General features: G+C 46.6%; 1 protein-coding gene across 5 annotated transcripts in view; it reads right to left on the reverse strand.

Annotated features, from left to right (window-relative positions):
• The window catches only part of MSI1 (musashi RNA binding protein 1), a 57,093-nt gene that overhangs the window by 23,808 nt on the left and 7,352 nt on the right, over positions 1–25,933 (reverse strand). For all 5 annotated transcript variants that reach the window (XM_079957029.1, XM_079957030.1, XM_079957027.1 and 2 more), the window contains exons 5-6: positions 9,460–9,501; positions 6,629–6,721 (exon numbers count right to left, since the gene is read on the reverse strand). In XM_079957029.1, coding sequence (XP_079813155.1) covers positions 6,629–6,721; positions 9,460–9,501 — 135 coding nt within the window. The remainder of the gene's footprint in view (positions 1–6,628; positions 6,722–9,459; positions 9,502–25,933) is intronic.

A 25,933-nucleotide genomic window follows, 5' to 3' on the forward strand; every position in this document is an offset into this window, starting at 1 on the left:
TTTCTTCTAACAAACACCTTTATAATGCAATTTTGACTATTGTACACATTTTTGCAAGATTTCCCTAATGCAATGCATTTCTGTATGTTATTTTCACTAACTCCTTCATCTTTATGCACACTTTCCCCTATATATGCATTCTTTATAAAAGCTCTTTGGTTGCAAAACTGCTTCACAAAATTCAGGTAAGTGTTGGTTTCCAAGGGAAGTTGTGCTTTGCATACTGCAAATTTGAAAGATTTGGCTTCAATTGCAAACTGCTTCAAATTTCTCCTCTTATACAGGAGATGGAGGATTTGGAGTGACTCATCCCCAAATAAAGGACTGGGCACAGCCTCAATTTATTCCTCCAATTTTAAGGGGAGAAACTGCAACTGAGCCAGCCCTTAGCTTCTTGGCCTAGGGGTCCTTCCAGGCATCCTTTTTTCTTGTGCATCCATTATGATCTGAGCTCACAATGGTATCAGGGTGGTTCTAAGTAATTCTGCTTTCAATGCTCTAATCTTTACTATTTAGCCAACAGCCATCAATCCACTTTCAATACTCTTTGCACCTGCAGACCTCCAGGGAGGTCGTACTGCTTACTTTACAATCAGTGGATGTCCTGCAACTTCCTGCTGAAATCATGCAACTTTTTAATATTGCGAATGTTCTAGGGTTGTTGCTTTTTTGTTGTTGTTCAGTTCCACTATAGAGCACACACACACAGCCAGACAACAATAACGCTGGGGAAGTATCACAGGTCAGCTAATAAAGCAGAACGATGTGTGATCAGTCCTGCATAAATCCACCTCTAATGCACTGTTATTGTGTCAATGGAATGTTGCAGAATTAGGCCCACTAAAAAATAAACAATGGTCCGGAGGGGTCCTCTATCCTGGTCTTTGGACTTGAGATGTATATTTTCAGGATCCACCTTATTTTCATGATTGCATTTCTTTTTATAGGTACAAGTTTTTAAAAGCTGGTTTTTAAGCTGTCTTTTAAATTGTTGGCACGTGCCCTGGGACCTTAAGAACGAAGAATGGGTAATAAATTAAAATAATCATTGTGGAGTGATATAACTTCAAGGTTTCATGTAGGGTTTCCATTGCACTTGATTGGCTGTGGTAGATTGCCAATTTGCTACCAGGCCAAGTTCAAGGTGTTAGTATATAAAGCCCTTAACAACTTGGGACCAGTTTACCTGTGAGATCTCATTACCCCAAATATGCTCACACAACCGCTTCGATTTGCGGAACTGGCACTGCTACATGTGCCACGTAATACCCATTCCGCATTTGTAAGAAATAAATATTGTAGTGTGGCAGCACCAACACTGTGGAACTCCCTGCCTACTGACATCAGGCAGGCACCTTCACTGTACAGTACTGCTAGAAACATTTTTATTTATAGATAAGCCTACCCAGTCATGTAGAATGCTGGTGTATGTTTAAATCTTGTTTTTTCTTAATTGACGATTTTATCTTTTAAATGTTTTAAAGAGTTGTTCTTACTGAGTTTTATTGTTTTACTCTCTTTGCAAACCACTTTGAGGTTTTTTAAACAGTCTAGAGGTGTATGAATTTCATGAAATAAATAAATACATACTTGGGTCTCAGAGGCTGGACGAGGGCCACCTTAGCAGGGCCTATTCTGATACCAAATCAGCATGAACCAGAAGTTTGGGCAAAGGATGGGCTTCTGATTCCAGCTCTCTGCTAAACCCTGACCCACCTGTTCCATGTATTCATACATTACTTAGGCCAAGAAAGAGCTCCGTGCAGAAAAGTCCTGTAGAATCCTTTCACTACCAAGCTGCTGCTGGCAGAGGCAAATTCTGAAATCAGTTTGCTGCAGGGGAGATATATACACACGGCCACTTCTCCCCCCCCCCAAAAAAAAAGAACCTGTTTTCAAGTTTTACATTCATTCGCTAAGCATATGATTTGGAGGTGGATATGAAAATGGAGCGTCGCTAACACACATGTGCTACCGCGGTCATCTACACTCTGCGACCTTCAAAGCTACGTACAAAAAATTAAAACACAACAACAGTGGGAAAGAAAAGGGTAAAAAAGAAAAAAAATCACTATAAACAGCTGAAATGTATTATTATTATTATTGTTTTTCCTACATCTAAGTCTAACTATACAGATAATGATAAAACTATCTACAAAAGTCTTTGGGCAAGACTAGGCGAGCAACAGAGACGAAAAGGGTGAAGCTGGTTTTGTGATTCTTTGAGCCAGAAGACAGAGGGGGGTGGGGGGGAGTGAGGGGGAGGGGGGAAAACTACACATTTGTATATCTGTACCTTTGATCTATGCTGGGACACGAAGGTGCCCCCTTCACTGCCAACTACTGATCAAAGAGCATCCATGGCCACATAAGGGAGGGCTCTGTGGAAGCAACGTCATAGAAGAGAGCTTAGGATCCACACAGGGCGCAGAGTCATGTGCAACAGCGGCTGGCTGGCTCTCCTGGCCAGGAGGGAAGGCCGACAGCAGCTGCCAAGTATCAAATGCCATCCAAACGCCGGAGCCGCCTGCCCCAGGAAGTAATTTTGTAAGGAGTTCAGCAGGATGTGTAGCAGGGGCAAAGGAAGGAAAGCAAAAGGGCTGTGGGCTCTCTCAAACCCACAGTCGGGAAGATTCGTCTCCTGCACAGACAACTACGCTGTAATTCCTGCACCTTTGGGTACCCCTTCCAACTCTACTTTTCTGTGATTACAGATACTTGAAATGGGGTAGCAGTTGGGCAAACAGCAAGATCCCGGGCAAAGGTGTGGTTCCGCTCCTCCTGGATCATGCCAATTTGAGTATTATTCATTCCTGCCCTTCACACCCTGCGGCCCCAGGGCAGGTTACAGCATTGAAACACAATATTCAAAAACAATTTCGAACAGGTTACGATCATAAACGTAAGGTGGGTCTTAAAAACGTGCACCCCAAAGTGTCAAAAGCCAGGATGAAGAGGTCCGTCTTCAGCATTCCCCAGAAGGTGCTAGACGCACCTTTGTGGGGAGGGAGTTCCACAGCTTAGGGGCCACCACAAGAAGGCCCTGGCCCAAGCCACCACCATCACCCCGAGCATCTGAGGGCAGAGGAACTACCAAGAGGACCCCCTCTGCTAATCTCAGCACCCAAGAGGGCCTGTGGGGAACAAGGTGGTCTCTCTCACCATAAGCCTCTCCCTCCCCGAGAGTTAAGGCATCACCCCCAGTTAAGAACGTTAGAAAGAGCCTGGAAGCTGGATCAGGACAATGGCCCAGCTAGTTCGGCATCCTGTTCTCGCAGTGGCCAACCCGATGCCCCAAGGGGAGCCAACAAGCAGGACATGAACTCTCCTCACTTGAGATTCCCATCCTCCTCCAGTTACCAGTTTTCTTTTCATCAAAAGTAGGTAGTAGCTCCATTAACCAAACCTTCCTCCCATGGCCTCCTATGCTCAGAAAGAGTACTCTTAATACCTTGACCCCAATGTTTCTGACTATTTCTAAGGCTACCCTATGGCATTTGGGTCAACGAGGCTGAATAGTTATCCAAATGCATCACACCATGGTAAGTAAACAAATCAGTAAAAGTTTAAAATAAAAAAAATGGGGGTCCTGAGAAAGAGAACAGACAGTGGTATCTAATCTCTGCTAGAATCTTTCTTTTTTTTAAAAAAAATGTGCATTTCACATTAAATCCTGAAGAACTTTTTAAAAACTTGCTCAGAAGGAAGTTCCACAGATTGAACGGTATTCATTTCCAAGGAGGCACACCACCCCATAGCCTGTGACAATGGTGGGGATTTCACAAACCTCACAAAATTGCCATCAGTTGTGTGATTCCTGCATTGGGTCCCCTCCAACTGCACAATTATATGACTTTTCCTTAAAACCCTTAGAAGGCTCCCACTTAGCTCTCCTGCATTCAGCTAAAAATCACCAGGCACCAGTTAGCAAGCATTCACAAGCTTCGGTCTATCCCCCACCCCCAAAAGACCCTGGTGGGTATAGAAAGGCAAATGGTTACTTGCTAGAATTAGCCCATCTGAGTCCTTTTAAAGTGCCCCCCCATAATCCTTCACACTGAAACAAGCTATTAAGAGACCATAACAGGCAAACAGAGATGCCAAATGTTTGTGGGGCTGCCCTTGAAGACTGTACAGAAAAGAGTACCTGAAAACACATCCGCTTTGGGCTGCTAACTGGGACCAGCTGTTAGGACCACATCACCATGCCAGTGTTGACAGAGCTCACCATCTGGTTTCGAGCAGAATTCAGAGTGTTGGCAGATCGCCTTTAAAGCACTACACGCCACTTGGGACTTGTGCTACAAGGACAACCTGCTCATGGACTTGGGTCGTTTTCGGAGGCCCATTGCTGGAGCCAACCCACTTTCTGAATAGACTAATGGTGGGCCAGAGCTCAGTGACAGAGCATCTGCCTTGCACACAGAAGGTCCCGGGTTCAATCCCCAGCATCTCCAGGTACAGTCGGGAGAGACCCTCCTGCCTGAAACTCTGGAAAGCCGCTGCCAGTCAGCGCAGACAATACTGAGCTAGCTGGACCAATGACCTGACTCAGTATAAGATAGCTTCCTATGTTCCTCCTGTGTTCCTATGACACCCTGCCTGGGCAACTATCTCTCAAGGGAGGCTCACTCACAGCATACCAGACAAAGACCTTTCTACTTTTCCAACCATTTTTTGTTTCAGCACTGTATTTTTGACCTGCTCTTTTATTTTTCCACCACTTCTTGTTACAGTCGTACCTCGGAAGTCGAACGGAATCCATTCCGGAAGTCTGTTCGACTTCCAAAATGTTCAGAAACCAAGGCGTGGCTTCTGATTGGCTGCAGGAGCTTCCTGCAGCCAATTGGAAGCCGTGGAACACGCGTCGGACATTCGGGTTCTAAAGAATGTTTGAAAACTGGAAAACTCGCTTCATTGGTTTGCGGCGTTCAGGAGCCAAAATGTTCAACTCACAAGGCGTTCGACTTCCAAGGTACGACTGTATTTTGATGACTATATTGTTTTTATGCCAGTCTTCCCCAACAGAGTGCTCTTCAGATCATCAGCCAGCATAGCACATGACGCCGGCAGTTGATGGGAGTTGTCAAATCCAAAGTATCTGGAGGCTACCCGGTTGGGGGATAAGGCTGAGCCACGCTCTGGAAGTTATTTATATGTTTATAAAATGTTTATAGGTTTATAAAATAAAAAAGTAAAATAGGATGGCTATGCACTAACAAAAAAAGTTCACACAGCATCAATGTTCTGGCTCTGATTCAGCTCCCAACAACCCAAAGCAGGCAATTGGGCTACTTGCTGAAGACTGAGAACTTAAAAAAAAAAAAAAAAAGGCACCAAGAGTTGGGGAGCAACTTAGATGAAACTGAAATCTGGATAAGGTGGCATCACAGGTCCCTGAAAGAAAAGGGGGCAGGAGATGCCCAGAAAGGGAAGATGACCACAACAGGTATCAGACTATGGTGGCAGTGTGGGAGGCGAACAGGTCTGATGCCTGGAACTTAATTCACCGGGGGATCTGTGCAAGCTCACGAAAGAGCTTCTTGGATGACTGACCCCTGCACTGGGGTCTCTTAATGAACAGCCTTTCAGTGCCAGGTTAAAAACTTACAACTTCTCTCAGGCACCGGGAGGATTATCATGACTTTGCTCCCTAGTGATGGAATGATTCTGGTGGTGTTCAGCTGGATTACTGTACGGCTTTTCTTGAATGCATTGTTCTTTTTTCTGATTTCATGTCATGCTTTATGCTTTTAACATTTTCTGAGTTGTTTGGAGAATTCTTATGTGTCCAGTAACCAATAAGCTGAATTTATTATCATCATCAAGTAACAGGGAGGGCCACTTTCCATCTCAGGCACCAAAATGACTTAATTGTTTGGGGAAGGGGAGAGAGGGGGGGGACTATTTGAAGAGTGTGGAAAGGGGTTCAGTCAACTATAAGGCTTAGGAGTGGATGACTCTTCGGGTCAGAACTTCAAACTTAGTTGAGGATCACATGGTTTAGGGCTCTAATGAAAATACAAATCACCTAGAACTATGAACTGGCCATGCCCCTAGACCTCAGCCTCATCTGAGGAGAATCTGGGTTGGAGAGGGAGCATTGACTTGTTGGGTTACTTCACGTTCTGCGAATTTGTGAGGCACCCAAAAGCAAAACACCTCCCGTGAAGCTGGAATCACCAACTTTACAAGCAGTCCTTGTAGCTCTGCCTTTAGCAGCTCTGGTGACTAGCAGGAAGTGGTACCACTGATCACCTGCTGATTCCTGCACTTTAGACTAGTCTTAAAGGCAGAAGAACAGGCCAGGCAGCTTTTTCCCAGGTCAGCTGACAGAACACCAAGCTATCTGTGGATGTCTTAGCAAGGAAAACATTGCATTTCCTAATCCTTTCCTTCAGCAAACCCCAAAAGGTGTAATATTGGTTTTATACAATCACAGCTTCCCTGCAAAGTATCCTGGGAATTGCAAGTTTGGCGAGAGTACTGAAAATTCTGCTTCCTAACACCTCCCCGCCTCCACTGACTGAACTACATTTCCCAGATTGCTAACCAGGTTATGGCTGCAGTTTAGATATACCCGGAGGAGGGGTGCAGTTGGCTGCTTAACTGGACTCAAAGCACTTACCTTCCCAAATTGTTCAAAATACTGTTTCACATCCTCCACGGTGGTGTTCACGGAGAGGCCGCCCACAAATATCTTCTTGGTCCGTGTCACCATCTAGAAGACAGAAGGACAAGAAGGCAGTAGGACAGCAAAAAGGGCCACTCCTTCAAAACTACAAAAACTTCATTTCACTTTGCCAGCTAAAGAAAATATGCTGTCTATCACCATCCCGTGATTTATGTGCAGGTTTAAAGGAAGACATTTCCATGTGCCACTATCCCATGCATATTAAGAATCCGGCTTCCTGAGAAAAGAACACCACCAAATATTGTTTTCCCCTTAAAAAAAAAAACCAAGAAGCCAAGTTCCAGCCCTTAAGGTTCCGGTGGTTTGCTGCCTTGTGCAATTATAAGTGCTAGATGTGATGAAGCAGTTACAGGTGGTGCTTTGGTGACCTCTGCTTAGCTCTTTGCGCCTCCCAATAATTAAATTATGCAGAATAACTTAGCTTTAGTTAAGATTTCTGCATTGCAGGGAGCTATGCAGCCTAGAAACCTAATCTGCATAACTTATACAATTTGCAGAATTCTGCTTCGCTTCACCCAGAATTTTCACTGTGACACGCCCTGCATGAAATGTCTGCTTGCAAACTACTTATTCCCCCATCGCTTTGCTTTCTTTGCCTACCCATTAAATTATTTTTTCAACAGCTTTTAAACAGGGTGGTTTTGAACAGCTCATCCCATTCACTTCAGCAGGACTTGCATAGGAGAACCGCTGGACTGTGGCACTGTGTGTGTGTGTGTGTGTGTGTGTGTGTGTGTGTGTGTGTGTTTTCTCCCTTCCACCTGAGACTCACAACAAGGCCCTGCATCTGATGCAGGAGTGCTGGTAAGTCACCGCAAGAGAGAGAGGCAGACACACACCCCAAGCATGGCTGGCAGAACATTCACTCTGAGACGCTCAGAAAGGGCAAGTGCATTTGTGGAAAGAGACTTCTCTGTACATCTTCCTGAACCCTTCAGCCCTGCAGAACTCCCTGATCTCAGAAGGGGCCCGGGATGCTCTTTTCAAATAGGCTCTCTCTTCACACTGCTGCCCTCCCCCCCCCCCCGGGATGGCTGTGTCCCCGCTCTGCAAGAAACACATGCTCCTAATTACCCCAAGGAGTGCACAGAGCTAATCCGCAGCAATTCCAAGCCTTAGAGAACAGCCCGCCCAAACAGCAAAGCGCCTTCTGTCACCAAAACTGCTTAATGGAATTAACCCAATTCCAACCATGTGCTTGTGGTGCTGGTTACTTGGGATACCTGAGCACTCGCTGCCCTGATCCCCGCTTTGCTGGCTGGCACACATCACGTTCCCTCTCCTTGGGTTCCCCCATCCACCCAACCCTCTTCATTTGTGCATCAAGACCAAGGGCGAAGGGCAGAAAAGGTGCCTTTATTTTACTTCCTACATTTCTGTGGCCACCCAACGGCGTATGTTGTCTGGGCAGCTCACAAGCTTTAAATGCAATATTTTAACATTTTGATTAAAAGCAGTTAAGAGCAGCATGAAAACTGGGTGTTTTGAGAGTTGGGTAGAGGAAGAGATGTCAGCAGGTAAAGCGTCTGCAGCAAGGGAAAGAGAAGCGAGAACCCAACAAAATAAAACTCAAGCTAACTGCATATTCTTTCCTCGTTTCGCTCCTGCCTCAGTTCTCCCTCCCCTCCCCCAATGTCAAATTTTAGATGATGAGTCCCCTGGAGCAAGGACTTGTCCCTTTGAACTTTCGCAAACCACCGTGCAAGCCAATATATTGCTAAATGAGGCTCGCTCTCTGGAGGGCCACAGGTTCCTGAACTCATTCAGGTCAGCCCAGTGTATGAAACACAGGTTGCTGTACGGGGCTGTCTTACACCCCACACCCCTGCTGAAGCCACCGTTTTGCATCCAAATGGTTAAATCAAGGGGTCGGCAAGGTTTACCTTGCCTGGGCTGGTTCACTCCAGTGGAGATCCCTCTGTGGGCTGGATCGTGCATTCTCATGCACATGCACCCATGATTTTCGGCGTCTGCGCATGCACAGATGCAATTTTCGGCACTGCGGAAGCGAGTCCCTGCACTGCACTGTGCCGGTTTAGCGCAGCGCGCAGGGACTCGCCAAGTGGGCGGCTCGGGGGCCAGTTAAACGACCCCCGTGGGCCACTTGTGGCCCATGGGCCTTAGGTTGTCGAACCCTGGATTAAACTTTTGGTTTCCAGTAAAAAGTAAAATATAGCCCATTCAAGCTTGTAGCGGGTCACAGTTCAAGCAGTTGCCTCTAAGCTTCTCTTCGGGTCACTAATAAAACTGTTTCCTTCCATCAGGAGCCAAGGACAAAGGTCTTACTTAAGAAGAGAGCAGCCAGGCTTCTAGTGCATGCAAGTCGACATCTTAACCCCAAAAAGAAGCAAGACCAACACAAACTGGAGCCACGGGGAGGTTTAGAAAAATGAAGTGTGGACACTCAAAAGAAAGGCACATTTGACAGAAGGGAACACTGCAAGGTAGCCCCAGGTGAGGAGTCCCACTTTGAAAGGTGCTTCTTGTGCAGTTTCCATCTCTGTTCCATCATCAGGGAAGACCACTGGTGGTTGAAACAACAGGCATAAACCCAATAACCAGCATGCTCTAAAAACATTGAGGTTTCAGCTGCAAGGAGCTGGAAAGGTCTAGGGCTGATCTGTACATCAACCCAAGAGGAAAAGCTCCAGCACCCAGCATCTGCCTGGTGGCCAAGGAAGCGGTTCCAAAGTTTGATGACCCCAAAGCATCTGTATGATTGGTTGGGGGGAGGTCACTCTCAAAAGTTGTAAACAAGTACCTACCTTGGGCTGTGCTCTGCGGGGAAATGCAACCTTTGGGTCAATCTGAAAGACAAGGAGAGGCAGGTAAAAAAAACTACTACACAAAACTTTCCTTTAAGAAATAACAGCACACACACATGTGGAGACAACAACTCTCGGCACAATAGAAGCTTTCTAGCGTGCTAGAAGACCTTACGGGAGAAAAGAACAAAGCAACAAGAAACATGTCAATGTAAAGAGCATTTTTGGGATGCCACACTCCTTGTGCACAAGCTACAGTGAAATTAAGAGGAGCTAGCCAAAAACAGGATTTTGCAAGGTTCCCATTCATATTTTTGGAGCTAGCAGCTGAGCAATTCCTGGAGATGGTACCCATTTTCCTGTTCAGTTTTTACATTTGATTTCATTTTTTCACTTTTAATTTGCATACAGTGGCACCTCTGGATGCGAATGGGATCCATTCTGGAGCCCCGTTTGCATCCTGAAGCGAACACAACCCGCGTCTGCTTGCGCGCTGGTCCCAATTCGCCGCTTCCGCGCATTACCTCATTTTGAGCGTCTGCGCATGTGCGAGCGGCGAAACCAAGAAGTAACGCGCTCCGTTACTTCCGGGTCACCACAGAGCGCAACCCCAAAATACTCATCCTGAAGCTACTTCAACCCGAGGCATGACTATACTGCTTTTGTATATTGCTATACACAAGCTGGTTGACAGCAACAAAATATACAACAAAGAACACACAGCTTATAATAATCTGATTAAATACAAAGAGTCATAATAAAGCATAACTTTAAAATGGAACGACTTATATCAAATAAAGTAATATTCAATAATCTATTAGCATGTAACAGCACAGAGTAAAATTAACTCTGGAAACATCAGCAAATGATCATTAAACAGAAATTCACTCTTAACAATTATGAAAAATAATTGATCAATAGAATAACTGCAAGGCATAATTCATAAAATACCACAATACATACAAAACCATGTAAAAGGAACAAATTGAGAAACAAAGAAACACAACCTGAAAAAAGAGACTTTCGTAAACTAAGAAAATCTTTAATAAAAATTATTTTTAAAAAAGAAACAAAGACACACAACTTATAAAACTCCACACCCCCAGCTGCGTATAGAGAAGGCGTGAGGAAGAAAAACATTGCTGTCAATCACTTCATCCTTGTTTTATTCTTCAAAATTTGACTTGGTGAAAATTTATAAATACCAGTTGCTGGAAACCACAGTTGCTTTCTGGGTTCACTTTGGGGCACCTGAGTGGTCACTGTGAGAAGAGGAACTAGATGGGCCATTGGCCTGATCCACTAGGCTCAACCTATGGTCCCATCATCCGCACAACAAGCATGTCCAGACCTGTAATACAGCTGGAAGGCATCAGGCTAGGGAAGACTGCTCATTTACAAGGATGGGAAATGTTTGTCCCTCCACGTGCTGTGGGACTCCTCCTCCCATTAACTCTGACCAGCACAATTAGTGGTCAGGGATGCTGGGAGCAATAGTCCAGAAACAGCTGGCAGGCCACAGTTTCGCCATCCCTGTTCCACAAGACGAAGGCTATCTTGACTGCTTGAGCAAAGGCACATCTACGCTGGAAATCCACATCTGTTTCGAAACAGTTAAGCCTCTATGACTCCACGTAAGTAAAGCCTGCTGGATCAGGCCAACAGCCTGTTCTCACAATGGCCAACCAGATGCCCCAAAGGAAACCTGCAAGCAGGATTCAAGCACAAGAGTATTCTCCCCTCCTGTGGTTTCCAGCTACTGGCATTCAGAAGCATTATTGCCTCTGACCGTGGAGGCAGAGCATAGCCATCCTGGCTAGTAACCATTGATGACCCATGAATTGCTCTTATCCTCTTTTAAAGACATCCAAGTTGGTGGCCATTGCTGGCTCCTGTGGAAGCGAGTTCCATAGTTTCACTATGTGCTACATGAAGAAGCCCTTTCTTTTATCTGCCCTGTATCTTCCAACATGTAGCTTCCTCCACCACCCAAAGATCCCAGGGGAATCTATTTATTAAGTATATTTTTAGCACTCCGTTCATCACATAATCTCAGGGGGGAGTAACAACATCATCAATTCTGGAGAATTAAGAGCAGGCAACAGAGAAAGACCACAGCGCTAAAATTTCAATGATAAAAATACACATACAGCCTCCCGCCGGTTCCAAAATTGCAGCTAACATCCCACAGATACCCAGGCAAGCAGATAGGTCTTTCAACTAAATTGGGTTTGCCCAGACCCCTGAGTTCATTGACTCCTTGATGAGCTTACAAAGTTACCATCAACTCCAGCCCAGATTCTTAGGGATGTAAACAAAATAAAACAAGAAATATCAATGTTTACATCAATATTTACAAATCATAGATCACTATCATACTAGAAATAATGAAAAGTAAAAAAATAGGGAAGTAAAGCAAGTAAAAATAATAACAATATCACTCTGACGGTGCCCACACCCCTTATTTCAGAAGCTCTTAATTCCTAATTAAAATTTTCCAAACAAAACCTTATAGGCCCTTGTTGACCTGTAGGTCTTTATCCACCCCCTGCACAATCCCATCGACCCCAGGGGGTCGATATTGACTATTACAGGATAGCCAAACTAAACTGAAGATTCTGAAAGGTTTTAGAGGCATTAATGGAAAACAACAGGAGGCAAGAGGGTTCTTGTGCTTGGGTCCTTCTTGCAGGCATCTGGTTGGTTATTATGGGAACAGGATGCTAGACTAGAAGGGGGAATGGCCCAATCCAGCAGGATCTTCTGATGTTCTTATTCTTGCTTACAGCACCATAGTCCTTCATTGGAGAATGACACAGCGCATAGTTCAGCTATGGAATTCACTCCCACAAGAGAGGAAGTGATGGGCACTGATTCGGATGCTTTAAAAAGAGGATTAGACAATACAGATCTTGTTCAGGGACAACCTGCTCACCTCACTCCTTGGGCATCTCTTCTGATGATTCTTTCCATTTAGCTGCATACCTTAGGAATCTGCATGTTGCTGAATGTTGAAGAGCCTTTATTCTGGTCAGATTTAATGTTTTTCTACCCCAAATACTGTGGGGCAGGTATGCGGGGCATCCCTCTTTCCTTAAGAATAGGGCCTCTGTAAGAACCAGGAGGCATAGAACATGTCCTTCTGTTCTGTAACTTTGCTAGTTTACAACCTGCCTCACTGTCCATCAATCACCCTGCCTGAACTGACAGAACTGGTCTCAGAGGGGGTGTTGCAGACTCCCAGACTGCTGGTTTGGGGGGCACATCAACATCCATGCCAAGGCGACTGGCTCTGGGGTAGTTCAGGACTTCATGGCTGCCATGACGACCATGGGGCTGTGCCAACCTGTCACCAGCCCAACACACATGGCAGGCTACACTCTGGACCTTGTTTTCTCAACTGGGCAGGAAGAGGGTGATCTGAAAGTAGGGGATATTGACACCAGTCACTTGTCGTGGTCAGATCACTTCCTGCTGAGATTTAGGTTTTCAGTATCGGGTCAGGGACTTTATTAGGATGGTCCATCCTTTGAGGTTGATGGATCCAATGGATTTCCAGATGGCCCTAGGGGATTTCTGGCAGATGTGATTAGTGCTCTGGCCAATCTCTGGAAGATCCAAGTGGCTTGGGCCAATGACCCTCTCCCACTTCATGGAGCCTGTTTGGTTCCTTAGTATATTCCAGAGCTTACGGCGAGGAAACAAAGCTGGGAGATGACTTGAATGCAAATGGAGGAAAACTCCTGTCGAAGGTAAGCCTACACTGGTGAAAGCTCTTCGAGCCAGAAAAGAAGGCATACGTTGCTGTGTCCTTTGCATTCTCACTGTGCTGTCCAGCAGAGCTTTTGCAGGTAGTGTGGGGCCTTTGACATTCCGGCTCAAAGAAGGTGGCAGAACCAATGGTAGCTCACTGAGTTTGTTTGCAGAGCATTTTGAAGATAAATTCGTTTGCATCCTCCAAGGATCATGACTCCACTGTTACAGCAAATGAATCGTGAGGAGTCTAGAGCACTGTCTAGTCCTGTTAGGCTGAATGACTTTCAGTTAGTAGGGCTCAAGGATGTGGACATGGTGCTTGTAATCAGTCAGGGCAACCACTTGCACTCTGGACCCTTGCCCCACTTGACTGATAAAAACTAGAAGGGAAGACAACTCTAACTCAGACAGAGACAGTTGTTCCAGAAGGATGGGAGCTTGTCTGATCTTGATGGGGTTAAACTTCCTCTGAAGGAGTAGCAGACGCAGCTTAGGGGTACTTTTGGATCGGTTGTCCACACTAAGTTCAGCATCACTTCCTTCCAATCGCGGAACTGTTTCTAAGTCAGCTCATCATGATAAGAACTGCTGTTTAAGAATTGGTGCCCAAGTTTGCTAATTTTTTCCTCTCTTCCCTCTGTGTCCCTTTCCCTTCGGGTGTTGTGCCTTGTAGACTGTAAGCCGGCGGGCAAGAACTGTCTTGTTTTTAATTGATTGTATGTGAGCCACTCTGGGAGCCTTTTTGGCTAAAGAGCAGGGTAAAAATGGTTTAAACAAACAAACAGAGGCTGGTGCTTGCAAACAACAGGTTCAGCTCAGTGCAAAGCTGGAACCATCCTGTGGGTTCCTTCACTCCCTTCGGACCACCAGTTTGGCAAACTCCAAAGGATTAAAGGGAGGGAGGACTGTCTGGCTGTAGACGTCCTGCTTCCCACTCCCCCTCATTTATTTTCCTGTCTCTTTTTCGTTCGCTTATGGTGCAGAATTCAGGCCCCTCAGAGCCATTCCAAATTGCTGCAAAGTCTTGCCATGCTTCCCCTCCCAAATTTTGTTCTGATTTGCATCACGGGGCACAGATAGGAGCTGGATTTTCTAAGTTCACTCTCACTGGTAATTTAAGGTAGTCAAAGTGGTGCCCTCCAGGTGTTGCTGGACTGCAATTCCCATCATCCTTAGCCACTGCCCATGCTTGCTGCTGGGGCTGCTAGGAGTCCAAAACATCTGGACAGCATCAGACAAGGCTGCCATGCATCCTTGTCTGTGAGAAAGTGCTACAGAAATCAATAGTGCTTATGCTGCAATAGTGTTTTAACTGATTTACAGAGTAATCATATATCAGAAAGGAGAAGCTGTGCATCAGAAATACTACCTTCCCTAGTGTTGTGGGGTTTCCTGGAAAAGCTTGAATAAAAAACTTGCCAGAATTAGAAACTGTTCCGTTTAGGCATATTCACTGGGCTTATGTTTAATACACACAATCAAACTCAGAAAGTATGCCGCATTAATTTATCCACCATATAAAAGTATCGTATTCTTCAAAAAAAACTTTTCAAAGAACCATAAGAATTTGAACAGGGCTATTTGATTAGGGGAGAGAGAAAAAACACTTGATATGCCACACTAGCAGATGCTGGATGAAGGGCTATAAGATCTGGTGGAATACAAGGCCTGCTGCCACCATGACAGATGCACCAATGGGACTGCCCAGGTATGCCAGCAGGACATTCCACAGGTGCAGACATTCTACCAAAGATCCACCTGTGGGGTGCCTAAAATAGTGTGGAGTCATGGATATAACAGGGGGACGCGGGTGGCGCTGTGGATTAAATCACAGAGCCTAGGACTGGCAGTTTGAATCCCCGTGATGGGGTGAGCTCCCGTTGCTCGGTCCCTGCTCCTGCCAACCTAGCAGTTTGAAAGCACGTCAAAAGTGCAAGTAGATAAATAGGTACCGCTTCGGCAGGAAGGTAAACGGCATTTCCATGTGCTGCTCTGGTTCGCCAGAAGAGGCTTAGTCATGCTGGCCACATGATGCAGAAGCTGTACACCGGCTCCCTCAGCCAATAAAGCGAGATGAGCGCCACAACCCCAGAGACGGTCACCACTGGAACTAATGGTCAGGGGTCCCTTTACCTTTACCTTTTACATGGATATGATGGGACATCAAATTTATGCTGTAGCTGATGCTACACCAACCTGGCACCCTCCAGATGTTTTGGACTAGAACTCTCATCAGACCCCGCTAGCATGTACTCCAAAACATCTGGAGGGCACCAGGTTGATGAAGGCTGCTACACCATACCCTCAACATCATCATAGGGTATCTTTACAAGAAACCAGGACATGGCACAAGTAGAGGCTTACCGAGGCTGCCTTGCACCCTTGGCAAGGAGCTGTATCAGTCCCTGCCCCCCCCCCCACCTCCATCACTTGTGACCAGATTCCTCTACCAAGGCACCCAGAGGAGGCTGTGTGCCTTCCCGGCCACACAGAACAGCCGAGGAACAGCCCAGGGAGCACATGGGCAGGCTCCTAGGCACTCTTGAGCCAGAATGGAGAGGCATAATTTTTTTTCACACACCCCTGGGCCTGAGCCATTAGCAGGTCCAACCTAACCAACCCCTGAATGCAAGACATATATTTCCCACTGGCTTAAGGAGAGGGGATAAGAATAGCCACCACCACAATGATGTAAGGACCCTGACCCAGGGATGACCCTGCCCACATCTCCGAATGCACAATAGGCTATGGTGCAATTCAAGACCCAATTGCAATACAGCATTCATAGCACCAATATATAAAAAACCCACACAGAGTGATGTCCTGTATGCTCTTGCTCTCTGCCTCGTGCCACACACAGAGCACACAAGGAGGAACTCTGGTGATGGACACCAGAGGAAAGAGAACACTTAGCACCAAGCCACCTGGCTCCAGACCAGGAATTGAGCACGATGCAAATGCTTCTCTCCCTACAACGCTTGCTGGGTGACTCCAGGCGTAAGACACTCATCAGGAACTCCAGTCTTAAAGCTGGGGGTGCCAGGACAGAGCACCCGGCCCCACTGTTTAGTAAGGGAAGGGGGCAGCCACATTGCAAAGTCTGGCAGCACTCCCACTTTGTACCATAGTCTCCATGATCACACTCCAAAAAAACCACCTTTGCCATATGAGAGTGTTGTGACTTACTCCAAGACTCTTCCCCCTGCCATGACAGGCAGACAGTGTGTACCTTACCCACAGGGCAGGTATCCCACATATGCAAGTGAACTCTCAATCGGCAAAGACCACACAGTTTGCTACAACCATTGCTACTCCCGGTTGGACTTTTGCGCGTGCACTTTTCGCAGAACTGCAGTACTGGAAGGGATTGCAAGGGTCATTCTAGTCCAACCCCCTGCAAAGCAGGAGTCACAGCTAAAGAATCCCTGACAGATGGCCATCCAGCCTGTTTAAAAACCTCCAATAAAGAAGAGTCCACTACCTTCCAAGGGTATCCTTTGCACTGTGAAACAGCTTTGGACATCAGAAAGTTCTTCCTAATGTTTAATTGGAATCTTTGTCATTTGGATCTATCATTTCGGGTCCTACCCTCTGGAGCAGCAGAAAACAAACTTGCTCCATTTTCCACGTGACAGCCCTTGAGATATTTTAAGATGCCTATTATATCACCCCATTGCCTTCTTCAGGCTAAACATACCCGGTTCCCTCAACCATTCCTCTTAAGGCTTGGTTTCCAAACCCTTGATCGTCTTTGTCACCCTCCTCTGCACGTGTTCCAGCTTTCAGTATCTTAAACTGTGGTACCCAAGACTCCACGTGGGGTCTGACCAAGGCAGAATTCTTTTGCCCAGGAAAATCACATCCTCAAGCCAGGGAATAGAAGAGGAAGCCAGAACAGTGGCTATCACTCATATCTGTTCACACACCTGCCCGTCTTATTGCAATCTTGTTCGGCGTTTCCGTGCGCTGCTCTGGTTTGCCAGAAGTGGCTTAGTCATACTGGCCACATGACCTGTATGCCAGCTCCCTCGGCTAATAAAGCGAGATGAGAGCCGCGACCCCAGAGTCGGTCACGACTGGACCTAACGGTCAGGGGTCCCTTTACCTTTTTTTAAAGGGACCTTTTACACCAATTCCTAATGTCGCTGTGGCCATAAATTTCAACAGGTCTGAGTATCTGGATATCACCCAGACTTAGCATGTAAAGGCAGGGATGTGTAAACATCTTCAGCGAGAGGGCCGCATTCCCCAGCTGGCAACCTTCCAAGGGCCACATGCCAACAAAGGCACAGCAACAGATGCGACGCTGAAAGTACCTGCTACCAACAGTGCCCAACTAGTCAGAGTTGAAAGATCTGCAGTGGCTTCTCACCCATATTCAAGGTTCTTGTACTAGTGTACAAACCCCCTGAGCAGCTTTGGATACACCTTAAGGCAGGGGTTTTCAACCAGGGTGCCATGGCACCTTGGAGTGCCTTGAATGATGGTCAGGGGAGACATGGGCAACACTGGCCTCTGTTCCTCTTTCCTTCCCTCCCTCCTCTGATGTCCTCTTGTGTCTCTGCCTCCCAAAGACTTGTGTGGCTGTTTGTGCAACAGCCCTGGCTACAAGCTCCCCAGGCAAATGGTACCTCTGGGGCTGGTCAGGGTGTGCTGGTTGCCAGGAGCTGAGGCGGCTTTAGGGTAAGTAAGCAAGCAAGCAAGCAAGCAAGCAGGTGAGGGATCCCAGCCAGTCAATCCTCCAGCCCTTGCTGCTGGGAATGACAGACAAATCTCAGGCCCCTGTGGGGCAGCGTGAGAAGGCACCTCTCTTTGGGGTGGGGTGCGGCAGCTCAGAGACCAGGGGCAGCAGCAGCGGCTGCCCATAGGACTCCCAAGAAGAAGGGAGGAGAGGAGTGGAGTGGAGTGGAGTGGAGTGGAGTGGAGAGGAGAGGAGAGGAGAGGAGAGGAAAAGATCACCACCTGAAACCAGGGAGAATCACTGTCGGTCAAGGTAGACAATGCTGAGTTAGAGGACCAGTGGTCTGACTTGGAATGAAGCAGCTTTATTCTAGAACCTTTATTTTCAGGGGCAAAACCATAAGTTAGCGGTAGAGCATCTGCTTTACCAGCAGAAGGTCTCAGATGAGATCTCTGGCAGCATCTCCAGGTGAGGCTGGAAACAGTCCCGTCTGAAACACTGGAGAGCCTCTGCTAGTCAGTGTCATATTGAGCTACATGGACCAGCTGCAATAGGCAGCTTCCTATGTTTCCTTCCACTATGAATATTGCTCTAACGTCCTACTTCCTATTTTAAATTTTGTAGGTTTTGTACGCAAATAGCTGCCTCTGGATGTTCACAGGTAGGGAAGCAGCCTTGCCCTGCGTCTTCATCCCTATCACCAGGTCCATCAGAGCTGCAGTGCTCCTGTCAACAGGGGATTGGTCCATTTAGCTACTGTGGCCAGGAGCTGTTAAATTACACCTATCCCCCACGGATTTGCCTAATCCTTTGTTTAAAACCAGCATCCAGGCGTACCGCCAAAAACACATAGCTTGGCAAGGAGACCCCATCAGTCAATTGTGTGTGGAGGGGAAGAAGTAGGTTGCTCTGTGCCCCATTCCTCAATAAGTTTTCACAAGTGGCCAGCTACTGTGAGAGGAGAAACGGAGTCGCCTTCCACTCGCCACACCACTGAGTTTAGACACCTTTTCTCCACCCCAAATTTATCATTTCCCTGGCCCTAAACTAAGGAACTCCACACTTGCTGCCCTCGAAGTGTTTTGCATTACAGTTCCCATCAACCCCAGCCTACAAGCCCTATGCTGCTGTGGGTGATGGAAGTTGTAGCCCAAAACACCTGGAGGCTGCCAGATTGGCAAAAGGCTGCTGCACCACTTCTTATACAGAAGACGCTCCAATGCTCTTCAATCATTTCTGTGTTTCACCAGGGCCACCTCTGCTCCCGATCATCCCTGAACGCTTATAATCACACAAGCACACCCTTGTTCAGGGAGGGCTGGCAGGGAGGGAGAATAGGTAGGAGACAAGATTCTAAAACACATAACAAACAAAAACACACTCAATCCCTTTGCATTGTGGCATTAGCGAAAGCCCACAGTGAGTTTCCAAGGCCTCGCGGGACAGCAGGAGGCTGATGGAAGATACCAAGCACAAACAATTGTCCCCTGTCTTGTTCAGTTCCCAGCCAGAGACATTCAGCTCCTGCCAAGAAGATACTCCCCTATTTCAACAAAAGTTAACCCAGGCCTTCCTTTTCCCAGCACAATTCACTAGGCAGAAAAGAGAGCCTGCTTGCTGTAAGCTGGGTGAGGCCGGCTGTTATTCAAATTATGCAGCTAGACCGTCTGGCTAGCAAGTGTTGGAGGAAAACTGAGGCTGGAAGGGTTTTTCTTTTCCTTTTTTTTAAAAAAAAAGGCTAAAGAAGGTGTAACTAGAACTGAGCAAGTTATTTAAGAAGTGGGAACAATACAGGGTGCGTTTGGAGTCAGAACCCATAAAAACAGAAGCAAAGAATATAAAGAACCCCAAGAGAGAAAAGAGGAAGGTTGTGTTTGATGCTCCCGAGAAGCAAACAGCATTTTTTTTGTAAAAACTGTACAGGAAACGGCTGTCAGGTTGGACAGCCTGCTTCAGCCTGGCAAAGCGTTACTCAACTCTTTCACGCCTGATCATTTATCATATTATCTTACAGAGCTCATGTATCACCTGCATTGGTTACCTTATTTGATCCTGGGTTCAACTTAAAAGCACCAATATTCAGCTACAATATTCATCCCCACTAGGGCATGAAGTTCACTATGTGTGACCTTGCAGAGGGGGTAGTTGATGCCTCTCAGCCTAGCCTACCCCACAGGGTCGTTGTGGGAATTAAATGAGGAGCGGGGGGGACAATGTATACTAGCCTGTGCTCCATGGAGAAAAAAGTGGGGTGTAAACACAATAAAATAAAAAAGTAAATTCAAACGCCCTTGGGCCTATCCAGACATCCTTTTCACTGGACGCTCCTGACGACACCTGCTCATGAGTTATTAGGTTATTTACCACACTTGCATCCTACCTTTTTCTCCAAGGAGCTCAAGGTGGTGTACATAGTTATCCTCACAACAACCCTGTGAAGTGGGCACAGGCTGGGAGTGGGTGACTGGCCCCCAAGGTCACACCCTGTGAGCTTCACGGCTGCGTGGGAATTTGAACCCTGGTCTCTTCCAATTCCTAGTCCAACACTCTTAACCACACAACGGCACGGGAAAATTTATACACAATCCCACATTTGACACTGTTTGTGTCTGCAAAAGCTTCTGTTTTGTTTCCAGTTGGTGCATCTCCTGTTAAAGGCCCATAGAAGATGTAGTCCCAAGAAACATCTGGGAGGCTAAAGGTTTTACACACAGCTGCAAGATCACCTTACACACACCCCCATATGCCTAGTCAACTGGCTTTAATCTGCGGAACTGGTACTGTTAACAGATGCACGTAATATTCTTTTTTTAAACTATCAAGCAGTATATAATTTTTATGAAACAAGTATGTTTCATAAACACAGGGATTCTAATTAGCTGACACTGCTAACAACTGTTCACAAAACTTGCCCTCCGTGAATCTGTCTGGCTCAAGGACTGCCAGCACAGTTCCCTCCTGTCATGAGTCCGCTGCAAAAGATGCCTTGGAGAGGGCAGCCAGATGCGGAAGACGAATGGGGAGAGATTGGGGAGCTGGAGCTGGAGCTGGATGACTCACTGTGAGGCTCCTAGCAAACTTGTGGAGGATAGATAGGGACCTCAGTCGGTGACTGACCCTGAGGAGGAGCCCAGTGGGCTGAGAGAGGGAGTTTGGGCCCAAGCCAGCTGACGGAAGAACCTTCTTCCTCCAAGACGCTAGATATCCCAAGCCCAAAATGACCTGCAATGAAGCCATCCCTGGTGCTACCTCTTGTCATTGAACAGCCCCTCCCGCCTGGAGAGGCAACTTAAAGAACAATGCAAAGCCAGTCCTGATATCACTCCCATCTCCAAGGACATGCTGGAGTCAGCACCAGTGAGATGATGCCTCGCAAAGCCGACCTGCTCATAGGAGTGCCCATTTGTTTGCCCAGACCCGGGACTTGGGATGTTTGCTGTGCATACAGTATTAGAAACTCAGATATACAGTGGCACCTCGGGTTAAGTACTTAATCCGTTCTGGAGGTCCGTTCTTAACCTGAAACTGTTCTTAACCTGAAGCACCACTTTAGCTAATGGGGCCTCCCACTACTGCCACGCCGCCACTGCGTGATTTCTGTTCTCATCCTGAAGCAAAGTTCTTAACCCGAGGTACTATTTCTGGGTTAGGCGAGTCTGTAACCTGAACCTACGTAACCCGAAGTACCACTGTATAAGCTAGGCATCAAATGGCTCCTTAAACCAGGTTACAGTCGCCAAAACAGAATGCCTAGCTGCAATTTTGGGGCCAGATGGCTCAAAAGTCGTACTTTTCAATATGACTTTTTAGTTCCTGAAATTCATTCTGATTGTGCAGATTAAATGTAACAGATAGAATTCTACAGGTTATATTGCTGTCATATGAAAACAGGCAAGATCCAAGGATCCCCAGGCACGCACCACCAGATGGTGGAGACATCGGGTGACATTCTGGCGCCTGGGCATCTCCACTTGGTTGCAAGTGGCTAAGAGCCAGGTGCAAAATGTGCCTGGAGTCTGGTGAATTTCAAACGCTGCTGTGCAGATAGCCTTTTGAAGCCCCATGCCTCTGATGTACCTGGTGTACCTGTTGAACCTGACTTTTCGCATTAAAGCCTTTGGTAGAAACAGTGCTGAGAGTTCCCAGTCTTCATCCCGCGGTGAGAGCCAACACTTCCAGACATTGTTGGACTACAGTTACTCCCGCAAGCCCCAGTCAGGATGGCCAAAGGTCAGGAATAGTGGGAGGTTTAGAGCCAGCAACATCTGGAGGGGAACCATATTGGCTACTACTGGCTCAGCTCTTTCTCAGGGTCACCTGATCTGATTGCAGCAAAGTCTAGAAATTTAAGTTGGGCATTTAGTTGCAAACAGATTATGAAAAGTGAAGGTCAGATTTAAAACATAAAGGTTATATCAGGTTAAGCACCAAGTTGGTAGCCACAGGCAACAAGGAATTGCATGCAGGTGAGTGAATGATGTCCTGTGCAGATGTGTGGGCAGGCCAGCATAGAAACCAATGAGGTTCAGGGCGGGGGGAGTGGAGCCCATCCTCCACAAGCCCAGCCTGGTTACTGTTTTTTTGCAGGCTAGTAACTTTCATAACTTATTTGCAAGGCTGGCCAAACTTCCCTCCCTCTCCTTCCTTTCTCCAAAAAATACCTCCATGCAAACCAGGGCCGAGAGAGAAGTTATTCACCTCCCAGCTAAGAGCAACCCTAATCATCATCATAATTGCTGTTAATATGTATGCAGCAGCGTTCCAGCATGTCTGGAGTTCTTTTGGACACATTATCTCAGGCGGCCTTACAACCAACCCCATAAACCTCCTATGACAGGCCAGCCAGTGCATTGCTTTAGCTGGGAACTGAAAGCAGAGGATGGCTGCCCACAGTTCCTGAAATAAGTGCATTGAAGCAGCTCGACCCAGCCAGATGGACACTCAGCAGAGACCCACAGGGCAGGAGGAAGGCACTTCTGCCCTCTCCCCTTGCATCTGACGCAGCACCCAAAACTGTGCATAAGGGGAGATGTGAGCCAGGAAGCCATTGGTGCGAGTCATGCCTCCACCACTAGGTGGCATCAGAGAGGAATGACATCACACCCAATCGTCCTTCAGCCTGGTGCAGTGGTTAAGAGTGCCGGTCTAGGACCTGGGAGACCAGGGTTCAAATCCACATGCCATGTGAAGCTCACTGGGTGACCTTGGGCCAATCACAGCCTTTCAGCCTAACCTACCTCACAGGGTTGTTGTGGGGACTCAAATGACATGGGGGAGAATAGTTTATGTCACCTTGACCTCCTTGGAGAAAAAGATGGGATACAAATGTAATAATAAAAATAAAGCTACTAATATTTTGGGGGTGGGGTTCCTGCTTGCAGGAAAGGACTGGAGGGCAGGATGAGGTCCTTAACTCTTCGTCCTCTGACCAATCCTCCCTGCAAAACACCCCACAGTACGCATTTTTGGTCTGGCTTTTCCCTCGGGGTGGGGGATAAGACTCTCCAACCTGACAAGGCTATTGTAAGGGCAACTGAGTGAAGCACTCTCAATACCCCCAGAACCCTATATGTATGCACGGTTTTTGCTCTCACTTCTAATCATGAGGACTAGTGACCTTACAGGCGGGAGCCAAGGGCACAATCCGCTTCCTCGCAATCCTACTACCACTCCAAACACTGTGTAATTACCGTTAAAGCCCGTGTAACCACATTTAACTTGCTGGAATCATCCTCTGAGGTTATCTATTGCCAAAGCGATACCGTAGCCAAGCGGAGCCACAGAAGACACGTCGGCAAGACCTGCGGTGCCAGCTATGCTGCAAATTGCTTCACCCTGAATCCAACATGCCCCACTTTCCTCCTGCCCCCTCAGCAATGGTTATCTTCCAGCCTAGCATTTGCGTAAACAGACCTCAGCGTGTTTCTAGGTTGCTTACAAATAAAGGCCATTGAGGAAACATTGCACTTAAGTTTCTTCCACCTCAAAATCACTCCAGGCTCCTAGGGAGCAGGGGGAAATGCAGAGGCCGGCAGCCATCAGGGCTGGTTCACACAGGCTCATTCATCACTTCACAGCCACACTGAAAACTGAATGGGCTTGCTGAATGGTGAAACCGCATTTGGAATACTGTGTACAGTTGCGGCTCCCTCAACTCCAAAATGAGATTATAGAGTTGGACAAAGTTCAGAAAGGGGCAACAAAAAACGATCAAGGGGATAGAGTCACAAACACACACACACACCATTGAGGAAAGGTTGCAGGGTTTGGGACTTTTTAGTTTAGAGAAAGAGGTGACATGATTTAAGTTTACAATATGATACATGGCACAAAGAAAAGGTTTTTCTCCCTCTCTCATAACCTCAGAACTTATGGACAACCAATGAAGCTGAATGTTGGAAGACTCAGGACAAGGAAAAAACCAAAGGACTTCCTCATGCATAGTGGAACTATGGAACTCCCTCCCACAGGAGGCAGTGGTGGCCACCAACCTAGATGGCTTTATAAGAGGATTGGACAAATGGATAAAGCTATCAACGGCTACTAGAATGATGGCTGTAATCTGCCTTCACAGTCAAAGGCAGCAATGCTTCCAAATACCCATTGCTGGAAACTGCTGGAGAGGAGACGGCTCTTGTGCTTGAATCCTGCTTGCAGGTTTCCCATAAGCACCTGGTTGGCCGCTGTGAGAACAGGATGCTGGACCAGATGGGCCACTGGCCTGATCCAGCAGCCTCTTCTTACGTTCTTATGAGCCGGAACAGATTCATCACCAGAGAGGAACGCCTACTTCGTCTACTTGAGTTCAATTCTGCCTTTCAACAGGATCCCATTTGTACATGGGAAGCTGCCAACCAGTCAACTGGAGAGTAATCAAGTCACATGAGAAGCGTATGTGGACCTCCGGAGACACCTCCCAGACTAGGATCTCCAAAGTGGTCAATGGGACTGTGCAGTGGGTGATTAAAGACCCAGGGGTCGAAAGGGGGTCAGCAAGGGTCTAGCGGTGAAAAATAAGTTCACAGGGCATAGTGCAAAAAAGTTAATCAGGAACTATGAGCCTCAGAAATCAAGGGCATGTGCATGTACAGAGTGCACTCCCTTGCCAACGAGAAACCTCTATGATTAATAAGATGATTACACAATACAACACTACCGTCAGACCATGCTGCTAAAAAAAACCTGTATTGCTATTTCTTGACGTTATTTCACTTCCATTTCTAATAATATGGGTTGGGGGATAAGCAGTGTTCGAAACTAGCCAAGCGCCAGGTACATTTTGCTACTGGCACGCGTCCAACTGTGATCAAATGGCAATCTCTGGGTGCCAGGCTGGCCACTGACATCTCCATCTGGTTGGCCCCTCCAGCTTTCATAAGTAGGTAATCAGAATAGCTTATTTATTGCCTTTATATCCCACCTTTTTCTCCAAGGACTACATGGTTCACCCTCCCTCCTCAATTAATTCCTACAATGGCCCTGTGAGGTAGGTTAAGATGCTATGACTGGACCAAAGTCACACTGTGAGCTTCATGACTACACCACACTAGCTCCCTAGAGTACTTCTGCTATGGGGCAGCTATATAAATGAAGTAGGTAAATAAATATGGGGAAATCCAAATGTCACTTAGAGAAGGATCTGAAATATTTTCCTTGAAGCTTGAGTTTGTTTTATTTGATGTTTTAATATGTCGTAAACTGTTGTAAGATTTTTTACTTTAAAATACAAAGTGTTACAGAAATGAAATTAATAATAATAATAATAATAATAATAATAATAATAATAAATGCCACTGCAAAAAAAGGTGACTAGACATTCCATTGTGGCTATTGCAACCTAGGTTTAAGATGCCATTTGCCAAATAGCTTCTATATCTGAGTTTCTAACACTGGGACAAGGATAGCTTAAGAAGCTCATGAAAGCAGTCAATGAACTCAGATGTTTAGGTCTGGACCAGGGTTTCCCAAAGAGGGTTCAGAACTTGGTAGAAAAACCCAGGGCACTTCCAGTTTAAAAAGGATCAGGTAGGAGGTAAA

This window comes from Podarcis cretensis (assembly GCF_951804945.1).
Source record: "Podarcis cretensis genome assembly, chromosome: 16".
NCBI lineage: Eukaryota > Metazoa > Chordata > Lepidosauria > Squamata > Lacertidae > Podarcis > Podarcis cretensis.